We start from the raw sequence: 11,608 nt of genomic DNA, 5'->3' as shown, positions 1-11,608 counted from the left end.
AGTAGTGAAGGCAGCAGAGGATCAAGTAGGTAAAAAGATGAGGGCTAGTAGAAATACTTGGGTAACAGAAGAAATATTGAATTTAATTGATGAAAGGAGAAAATATAAAAATGTAGTAAATGAAGCAGGCAAAAAGGAATACAAACGTCTCAAAAATGAGATCGACAGGAAGTGCAAAATGGCTAAGTAGGGATGGCTAGAGGAGAAATGTAAGGATGTAGAGGCATATCTCACTAGGGGTAAGATAGATACTGCCTACAGGAAAATTAGAGTGTCCTTTGGAGAAAAGAGAACCACTTGTATGAATATCAAGAGCTCAGATGGAAACCCAGTTCTAAACAAAGAAGGGAAAGGAGAAAGGTAGAAGGAGTATATAGAGGGTCTATAAAGGGCAATGTACTTGAGGACAATATTATGGAAATGGAAGAGGATGTAGATGAAGATGAAATGGTAGATATGATACTGCGTGAAGAGTTTGACAGAGCACTGAAAGACCTAAGTCAAAACACGGCCCCGGGAGTAGACAACATTCCATTAAAACTACGGACAGCCTTGGGAGAGCCAGTCCTGACAAAACTCTACCATCTAGTGAGCAAAATGTATGAGACCGGCGAAATACCGTCAGACTTCAAGAAGAATATAATAATTCCAATCCCAAAGAAAGCAGGTGTTGACAGATGTGAAAATTACCGAACTATCAGTTTAATAAGTCACGGCTGCAAAATACTAACGCGAATTATTTAAGGACAAATGGAAAAACCAGTAAAGCCGACCTCGGGGAAGATGAGTTTGGATTCCGTAGAAATATTGGAACACGTGAGGCAATACTGACCCTACGACTTATCTTAAAAGCTAGATTAAGGAAAGGCAAACCTACGTTTTTAGCATTTGTAGACTTAGAGAAAGCTTTTGACAATGTTGACTGGAATACTCTCTTTCAAATTCTGAAGGTGGCAGGGGTAAAATACAGGGAGCAAAAGGCTATTTACAATTTGTACAGAAACCTGATGGCAGTTATAAGAGTCGAGGGTCATGAAAGAGAAGCAGTGGTTGGGAAGGGAGTGAGACAGGGTTGTAGCCTATCCCCAATGTTATTTAATCTGTATATTGAGTAAGCAGTGAAGGAAACAAAAGAAAAATTCGGAGCACGTATTAAAATCCATGGAGAAGAAATAAAAACTTTGAGGTTCGCCGATGACATTGTAATTCTGTCAGAGACAGCAAAGGACTTGGAAGACCAGTTGAAGGGAATGGACAGTGTCGTGAAAGGAGGATATAAGATAAACATCAACAAAAGCAAAATGAGGATAATGGAATGTAGTCGAATTAAGTTGGGTGATGCTGAGGGAATTAGATTAGGAAATGAGACACTTAAAGTAGTAAAGGAGTTTTGCTATTTGGGGAGCAAAATAACTGATGATGATTGAAGTAGAGAGGATATAAAATGTAGACTGGCAATGGCAAGGAAAGCGTTTCTGAAGAAGGGAAATTTGTTAATATCGAGTATAGATTTAAGTGGCAGGAAGTCGTTTCTGAAAGTATTTGTATGGAGTGTAGCCATGTATGGAAGTGAAACATGGACGATAAATAGTTTGGACAAGCAGAGAATAGAAGCTTTCGAAATGTGGTGCTACAGAAGAATGCTGAAGATTGGATGGGAAGACCACATAATTAACGAGGAGGTATTGAATAGGATTGGGGAGGAGAGAAGTTTGTGGCACACCTTGACTAGAAGAAGGGATCGGTTGGTAGGACATGTTCTGAGGCATCAAGGGATCACCAATTTAGTATTGGAGGGCAGCGTGGAGGGTAAAAATCATAGAGGGAGACCAAGAGATGAATACACTAAGCAGATTCAGAAGGAGTAGGTTGCAGTACGTACTGGGAGATGAAGAGGCTTGCACAGGATAGAGTAGCATGGAGAGCTGCATCTAACCCGTCTCAGGACTGAAGACCATAGCAATAACATCATATAAAAGTATTGCTTGTGTACAACTTACATTAATTTCTACATAAATTGAACTCGAAGGCATAAAAAACAAACACAATGTACGTGCCTGAGTGAGGGAAATGTGGAGCGGCGCAGAGCGCGTGCATAACAATGGCCGTTTTGCGCATCAGCGGAAGGAACTAGACAATGAGATGTCGTGTCACACCATTGTTTTAGCTTTGGAACTTTTATTATTTTCAACTGACCCAAAATCAGGACATTCAGCATTCTGATCGGAGGTGAATGGGGACATGTCAACAGCTCTTGAAAATTGGGACACTCAGCAACGTGAGCTGGCACCCCTGGCCCACTGTGTGCGTCCGCCTGTGGCAGTCCCATCAGAGTCAAGACAACTTCCAACCATATTCTCAAGTGCAGGCTGACGGGAATCTTTTTGCTGTGTGGTGCGGCGCCTTCTGAATGGGGCATCTCTGAAGAAATGGACATCACCTTTCTCGACTCTGAGCACTGTCTCATAGAATGGGTGAGGGACGCTGGAGTGACAAACAACAGCACACAGCACCCCAACAAGAGGAGAGCACTGCAGTAAGCCACAGTTACCATACAATTGTGCCAGCACCTCGCTGTCCATCATAAGTCAATCAGATACGAGGCGCTGGCCAGTAATTTGTCTTTTGATCTGCCCATGGCAGTATGCAGCAGCGAAGCTCAGCTACCAAGACAGCTGTGACTCCGGAGCAATGCACACGGAAAATGCCCAGTGCCACCACATGGAGACCACTGTTTAACACCAAAGAGAGGTGCACTCATCCTTGTTTTGTAATGTTCTGTTTGACTGATAGCTACACTCTGCTCGCAGATCTTCGATTGTCCACTCAGCACCAATCTAGCTATGTACATGGACTCTGTATCAGATACAATTGTGGTTTACGTATTAAAGTGATTGTCTGTTTACTGGTGTTCTCTGTTTTGTTTGTTACAACAAAGAGAGAGAAAGACTAGGACAAAGCAGCATCAGAAAGATAGTTGAAGACTGGAGAAGATGGACTGGTTTGTGTTCCAGGAGGAGATTACTTCTTACACAACCATACAAATTTATGTTTGACAATTAGAATGTTGATCCATCATCAATGAAATGCTTTATATTTGGAACACTCGTAAGTAAGTTTGCAATCTTTGACCACCAGACAAGCAATAGGAATCTGAATAACATTTATTTGTACAGTTATTTCATGTGTATAATAAATACACTGTAATGCAGTATACCTCTGTTATCATATTAACTTGTTTTTATGACCATATGAGGCATGAAGATCTAGGATAACAAAGAGCTGCTTGTCAGAAAAGACTAAATGTATTAATACTTTCAGCAAGCAATATGACGATGTGATTGTGTAGCTCTGAAATTATAAACTGGGACAGTAGTGTTCACTGAATTACATTACAGGCAACACAATAAAAACACTAGCAATATGAAAATAATTTTAATTTCCATTTTTTAATATTAAAAAGGACAGTATATTTCTTTGATAAGTCGCAGATGATAAACACAAACATATAAAGGACTGGAGCACAGACTTCTACTCACCCAAATGAATAGCACTTTTACTCCTTATTTCACATTGATCTGGAATTTTACATTACTTTATTATATTATAAAGGTAAGAGAAATATTTTAATCCCTATGTGATGCACATATTCAGTCATACCATCAATTAACACTGTAGTAACCAAAGACCAACAAGCCACAAGGTTCACTTTCTCTTTCTTCTCAACTGACATCTTCCAAATTTTTTAACTGACAAATGTAATTCGTATCATCTACATCCCTACTGTCTAGAAAATTGAATCGTAACACAGAACAGTACCAGTTGCCTTTTCCTTTAAACACTTGCAGCCTTAAAAACAGAGAAAAAAAGTTTTGTTTCAGTTTTGTAAATTCTATTCAGTAGCCATCACATTTACAACAGAAATAGAAAAATATGACTAAAATATAATTTTAAACTTCTTTACTTCTAAGCTTGAAAGTCTTCAACTGTAAAATGGTAAACAATATTTATTGTACTATAAATTGTAATCCAGTCTTTATTATTTAGTTTATTATAGGTTGAAAAACATGCCACCATTACAATGATTACAAAAAACATGGAATCAGCAAAGTTAATCACAAATTTCAATTAAAACTGCTAGATAGCATTAAACTTTGTCATAAAAATACTGGTAGGAAACACTGTCAACAATATTAATAGACTTTTTAAAACTGACATCTGTAATTTCTTGCAGAAAAACTTACAGTTATAAATAAATATTATATGTTCGAGTAATCATTTTCTTGAATATAACAGTAAGTGTTGAAGTCCTTAATAATTCACAGCCATAAAACACATTTTCAGTGCGGACGATACACAAATTTATCAGAATCTAACATATTAGTTCCTGATAGGAGGAGATTATTGTTTCTAACATTTTGAGGGTTTGTTACCATTGACACAGGAATCTCTTGTAAGAATGGGTTGTTTTTATGTGGTGAATGATTTATTTCAACAGTAGTTCCAACTAGCGTGCCAAAAGGGTTGCTTGTTTGATCCACACTTTGAAATGATGAACTATTTGTCAATGGAAGTGAATGACTGACATAATTAGATTCATATGTATTGAAACTTGTTTGCCTCTCTGTTCGCTGCACTGCCTGAGTAGCTGGGACAATGTTCATATTGTAGTTTGGAGCCACATTAGTTGTATTTCCCATGTTACTCCAACTGTCAATCTTTCCCACTGGAACTGATGACTTAACAGTCTGGGCAGTAGCACCATGAGGGATGAGTAACCTTGCAGAATAATTGTTACCGGAATGTGGAAGAGCAGTAGCATCTACCCAGTTACCATGAGGCACACGTGCATTTTTGCCATTGACTGCAGAGTTAGTCCGACTATAACTGACATCATTTAAATGAAATGGTTGCGGCACACTGTTTGGCATGGATAGTAATGGAGCAATATTATTCACACCTCTTCTTAAGGTCCATTCATCCTTAAATACTTGCACTGTTAATTCAGATACCACATTTGATAATTTGTCCACAATGTGAGCGAGCACTAGTTGTTCATCTGCATCACGCCGAACACGCACATGAAGAGATCCTGCCTGTAAACAAGATACATAGAAATTAAAGTTTTGTCTTCTTACATCAATGACAGTGAAAAATACAAGGATTAGTCAATAAATAATTTGCAAAGCAGGGTAGTGACAGCAGCTCAGCAAGAGATGACTATTCTCTGCATACAGTCCCTCGGCCAATGAAACTGCACAATTGCATGCAATTCTAGACAGTATTTTGGCATTTGAAATTTACTGGTTTACCCTTGTATTAACAAGATTTTAAAACTGAAATTAAAGACTTTTGCAGGTAGCCACAGTGGTTATTCTTTCCTTTACTTCAATACTGCCACTCAGGTCTACGTGGAGTTTCTCTATATAGTCAACATACTTTTATTTACCTTACATGTTATAATTTGTATGCAGTCATCATGAGACTTGACTATTCAACAAGTGAGAAAGGTGAGAAATGCTGTTTATATGTGAATAGCCTAATCTTCCTGCTCCATGCACACTTCTTTTTATTTCAGCACGATGTTATGAAGTGCAAAATCACAGCATCTGTATTAGAGCCATATAATATTATATAGAGACAATAGTTTAACCCTCTGCACTCTGTAATGCGGACACAGGACATCTTTCTGTGCTCTTATTTAAATTGACACAATCCAAGCGGCAAGTGTGCCACAAAGGATTGGCCAGTCCCTCTGTGGAAACAATGAGGCCACTGACTAACAAGTAGGGTATATATTAAAACAAGTGTGCTTTCATTGAAATATATTTACATAAGCATTACAATACAAAATTTTTGATTGTGTTAAATTTTTTGAACCTCTTCGGATGGAGAGTTTCCATTGTTATTTAACTTGAATTGTTTACAAATGACTCACTGTCATCATCAAAATCTTTGTCACCCTCATTTCCACTTAGAAATTCCTCTAAAATCTCTACCATCTCATCCTCAGAAAGAATTGTGCATGAAGAACTAGCCACTCTGCCCCTAGTAACTTGAAAGCAATAATTACAACCTTTCCCTCAACACAACTGCTCAAGTTCAACACTGAGTTAAAGCAGGCTGCCCTAAATGGCCAGACTCTGCAGCATGGATGCCTAGTATAGTCAGATTCAAAAATGGAGCATGAGAGTACTAAGAAAAATCATGTCGAATGAGGCTTGACATCAGAGTGGAGAACAATGGGTCGAGTGCCCCCAACCACTGGTGAAACAAGTCAATGTACATTTACATGCCCCATAAAAATTGCATATTGCCTGCAGTACATTCCAATAACGCTGTCTGGCAATACAGTGGCCATATGAATTGCAGTCATACAGGGTGACAGTTATTGAACTAAATGAAATAAAATTGTTGTAACTTCTGAACGGTTTGTGTTAGGACGTTCAAACTGCATGGTTGGCTGCGGGGCTTGATGGGAATAGTGTGTGCTGTATGGTTTGGTTTACAGACAAAGCCCACTTTCATTTGGATTGGTGCATTTGGGGGACTGAGACTCTGCATTTCGTGGTCAAGAAGTCTCTTCACCCTCAACGGGTGACTGTGTGGTGTGCAATGTCCAGTCACGAAATAATCGGTGCGATATTCCTTGATGGCACAGTGACTACCGAATAGTACACGAAGCTTTTGGAAGATGATTTCATCTCCTTTATGCAGACTGACCCTGATTTTGAAAAGGTGTGGTTCATGCAAGACAGAGCTCGAAGCCATCGAAGCAGGAGTGTGTGTAATGTCCTGGAGGAGCAGGGCTCTGGGGTACCCAGAGGCCACTGGCATGGCCCTCAATTGGCCGCCATATTCTCCAGACCTGATCACAGAATATAAGGCTGATGCAGGAAAGCCTGTTGTATAGCTGCCTCCAGTAGGGGCAGGTTATCAGAAATGGAATGATACCTCCTGAACCCACACTGAAAGCGACCAAGAAATTGCCTGAATTCTAAAATCCAGACAAGGCGGTGGTTGACCATCTGCTCCAAGGTCTTTTTCATGCAACGAGTGAGGGCAGCACTACGATAATTACTTGGGCAGGCACAGTATTTCCCAGGTTTTAAAAGTGGAATTACAACTGACTCACGCCATGAGTCGGAAAAGTGATCTGACGCCCAAATGGCACTAAAAGTGCGAGAAGGATATCTTCATTTTGCCAAGTGAGGTGTCATAGCATAATTTAATTGATTCTGTCATGACCAGGGGATGTGCTCGAGACGCAGACACTGCAGAATCCAGCTCCCATATGGAAAATGGGCAGCTATAATCTTCATCGGTGGTGGACCAGAAGTCCAAATTGCTCCTCTCAGTAACTGCTCTGTAGCAACCTGGATCCTGACTGGCAGTTCCTGGATCCTGACTGGCAGTTGCAGTAAATGTGGCAAAATAGACTGCTATAGTTTGGGCAATGTCTCACGGACTAGTTTGAAGAGTGCTATTCGCCATTAAAGCAGCTATGAGGCACCCCTCCTGCTCTCCCAGAAATTCTCCAGATGGTCTCCCATACAACAGAACTTTTCGTGGAATGATTAATGATGTTCAGGAACTGTTGCCATGACCTCTTCTTGCTCTCTCAAATAATTTTGCCCTCACCACCCACAAGGCCACAAGATTCTCGGCAGTTGGCTGCACGCAGGGCTGCATGCCTAGTCCTGATTGCAGAGCAGCATTTGTCACTCTACCAAGGAACAGGCTGCCTCTTCAATTGTCCTGTGCACTGTGGAATGGATGCTTCAGCGGTGCGACAGATCATTTTGGTAATATGATCCACCTATTGCGAACATTCACATGATGTTCAAACGGGGCTAGCTGATTGTAAAGCGTCCAGTCTGCTCTACTGAGCACCCATCGCAGTGGTTTCCTTTTGGGTTCCAACCCATCTGGTAGGTCAAACCAGATCAGAAAGTGATCACTTCCATGTAAGTCATCGATCACTTCCCATTGGGCAAGGTGAGCAAGGACAGGGGAAAAGTGAGAGATAGATGGCAGAGAATGGCCCAGTTCCAGTGCAGAAGTGCATGTTATGTTCCATATTTAGCAAAAATGCATTTGATGACAGGAGAAGCCTCTCAGTTGCTCTACCCCTGGGGCAGGTAGTTGCAGAGTCCCAAAGACCATTGTTGTTGTTGTGGTCTTCAGTCCTGAGACTGGTTTGATGCAGCTCTCCATGCTACTCTATCCTGTGCAAGCTTCTTCATATCCCAGTACCTACCGCAACCTACATCCTTCCGAATCTGCTTAGTGTATTCATCTCTTGGTCTCCCCCTATGATTTTTACCCTCCACACTGCCCTCCAATACTAAATTGGTGATCCCTTGATGCCTCAGAACATGTCCTACCAACCGATCCCTTCTTCTGGTCAAGTTGTGCCACAAACTTCTCTTCTCCCCAATCCTATTCAATACTTCCTCATTAGTTACGTGATCTACCCATCTAATCTTCAACATTCTTCTGTAGCACCACATTTCAAAAGCTTCTATTCTCTTCTTGTCCAAACTATTTACCGTCCATGTTTCACTTTCATACATGGCTACACTCCATACGAATACTTTCAGAAATAACTTCCTGACACTTAAATCTATACTCGATGTTAACATATTTCTCTTCTTCAGAAACGCTTTCCTTGCCATTGCCAGTCTACATTTTATATCCTCTCTACTTATGTGCATCGAAATCACACAATGGGGTGGGGGAGCTGTGTAAAAAGGTCGTTGAGAGCCTCTTCACTGAGCGATTTATGTGGAGGCAGATACAGGGAATATATTGTCAATGGAAGACGCATGTGCACCGATGATGCAACAGCTTGTAAATTCGCTGTATGGGAGAGAGGCGAGGAGTGGTAGTCAGTACAGATGAAAATACCTAGTTCTCCTCTAGTTTTCTCTCCACTAAAGTCATCCTTTTTGTGGAGTACATAGTCTCATACCACAGAGGTGTATGACCGATTAAAATTAGTCTCCTGCAGAGACAGACACAGTGGTCAACCCTGAGATAGTAGACACAGTTTCTCCATAGGCAGCCTGAATCACTGCAAGTTCTACTGAAGTACGGGAGCCATTTCATTGGCATGGTTTTAATTTACCCCTATCTTTGTACTGGGGAGGTGAAGAACTTGTAGAGCAGGGGGCTGAAGGGGCTGCCTGGATCTGAGGCACCTAACTCTGTGATGTCTCCTCAGCAGTCAGACGTGAAAGAATGACACTGATGGCACTCGATGCAGCTTTTGACCTGAACATCGTGATTCTGCATCCTACCCATTTGAGGATGAGGGGGAAAGGGGATGCTGAGAGGCATTTTGCTTATCGAGTGCCTTCTTGATGCTCACTACAGAACTGTTGCTAGTCTTTTCTGCGGCAGTTGCTTGGGTTGCTTAATCCTTACTCCCTTTGCCTTGCGTGTACACATGCAAGTACAGGTGCTGGTGGTGGATAGTTGTTCGCTGGAAGTCATCTGTATCGAAGAGTTGACCTTAGGAACAGTTTCTGTGCCAGAGAAGCATTAGAAGTGGTAAAGACATGGGGGGCTTCATCGCCTTATATTCCTTTTTGGCTTCTGCGAAGGAGATCCACTTGGTCACTTTTAGTTCCTCTGCAAAAACAGGGCAATCTCAGCTTCAGACTATGTGGCTTCCAAAGCAGTTAACACAGACTGCTGGAGATGGACAGTCAGTCCCAGCTTCATGGGCTGCCTTTCCACATTTCCCACAGGTCGCTTCGCCCCCACGACTTTGGCTGAAAGCTATAATATGTAATGGTCTTTTTGTTGTGCCTGTCCACAACTCAATGAGTCATCTTTATATTGGTACTTTTATTTATATTTTATTTTTGTTGAGCAGCACATATCACTGTTTGCACAATCAGTTCAGTTCCTGCTTCAGACATGTAAAAAAAAAAAAAACATCCACCTCTGATGGAGATGGCACACTGCAGTGGCACAGAGCCCTTTTCAGCCACCTGTGTAGCTAATATGACTCCACTCTGAAACTCTTTAGTGGTAACAAGTTTGTTTGCGTGGCCATCCTCCACAGCAAGTGCAGAAATACTTGTTTTGTAAATAAAACTGCATTTTCTTACTGCAAATTAATTTTTCCCAGACACTTTTCACCTTTTTATTACTTTAAGGTATCATCAGTGGGATGGTTTGTGGTAATCTGTGTTTCCTCTCATCTGGTCTGGAACCCGCAATACCACTTTATTACCGACACACAGCACAATTCTGTATTCTGAACTTTTTCACACTGTTCACCATGTTTCTCCTTTTTTGTGGTGTACTATTATTCTTTTCCCAGTTGATATAGCTATTTCTTCAGACACTGTGCTTTTAACAATGAAATATTACAACTTCATTACGTGTTGCCATGTAATGAAATGCTGCAGCTGCCTGTGACATCAGCAATACTGTCTAGCCAAACCAGAGAATTGACTGTATTGCAGCCACACTGCAGAAATGTGGACAGCAAAGATATTGCAGCCAATTACTGCTGTAAGATAGGGTCCATGTAAATACCTCTTTATCATCTGCAGCACCTGATACAAATCATATATTTGACTTGTAGACTTTTGAATCTTATCACCCATTATACATTTTCAAGGAGCACATTAATGTTTTAGAGTTACACTTCCTTTAGCTTTAAGCCTATGTCTACGTCTACATGACTACTATACAGTTCATAATTACATGCCTGGCAGGAGGTTCATAAACCACCTTTAAGCAATTTCTCTACCATTCCATTCCTGAACAGTGTATGAGAAAAACAAACATTTAAATCTTTCCTTGTAAGCTCTGATTTATCTTATTTTACTGTGATGATCATTTCTCTCTATGTAGGTGGGTACCAACAAAATATTTTTGCATTTGGAGCAGAAAGTAGTTGATTGAATTTTTGTAGAAAGATTTCACAGCAGCAAAAAATGCCTTTGTTTTAACAATTGCCATCCCAACTCGTGTGGTATCATATCTGTGACACACAGTAATACTACAGAAGAGGATGGACAAAGAATATTTACTGTGTGCTTTGGTAAAAAATTTTCTCAATCACATTTAACACTGTGTCATCATAAATACTTGAAAGTACAGTATCCCTCTTGGCCTGGACATAATGACACCTCTGTCTTTAGGACAATGACAAAAAGACTGTTAATATAATTTGGATCCAGAACTACTAGTGCAATTCAACTCCTGATTAAAAATTTTTCAAAGTGAAAAGCATTTTTCAGATAACTGTCAGACAGCATAATTTCTGATAGATAGCTCTTTGTTATTTCAGGTTTTTCAGTGGGACAATATTGTTAAACTTCAGTCATTTCTGCACTGTCAATTCGCATCATCACATTTTATGAATTTGAGCAAGTATGCCTGGTACGCAGCACAATATGCAGAACAACAGGCACAATAATTCCTTTTTCCATTCCAGTTCTGTATAAATGAAACTGTTCTCATGTCACGGATGCATCTCCTAATTTGCCGATTGTGCGCTGGGTGGGAAGATCTGTACAAATTGCAGTTGTAAGTGGTTCTTCGTGTAGAAAAAAATGAGTTCAATGAGTAGTTTTAACTTTTT

The 11,608-nt window shown here is 40.4% G+C and overlaps 1 protein-coding gene across 1 annotated transcript in view; it reads right to left on the bottom strand.

Annotated features, from left to right (window-relative positions):
- Positions 1-3,420: 3,420 nt before the first annotated feature.
- LOC126416460 (zinc transporter 6-A-like) overlaps positions 3,421-11,608 on the bottom strand; it is a 108,605-nt gene continuing 100,417 nt past the window's right edge. The window contains exon 9 of the mRNA XM_050084195.1: positions 3,421-5,096. Within this exon, the coding sequence (XP_049940152.1) occupies positions 4,341-5,096 (756 nt within the window). The 3' untranslated portion in view covers positions 3,421-4,340. The remainder of the gene's footprint in view (positions 5,097-11,608) is intronic.

The sequence above is a fragment of the Schistocerca serialis genome, chromosome 8 (assembly GCF_023864345.2).
Source record: "Schistocerca serialis cubense isolate TAMUIC-IGC-003099 chromosome 8, iqSchSeri2.2, whole genome shotgun sequence".
Classification (NCBI taxonomy): domain Eukaryota; kingdom Metazoa; phylum Arthropoda; class Insecta; order Orthoptera; family Acrididae; genus Schistocerca; species Schistocerca serialis.
This window is presented reverse-complemented; position numbering and strand designations above follow the sequence as displayed.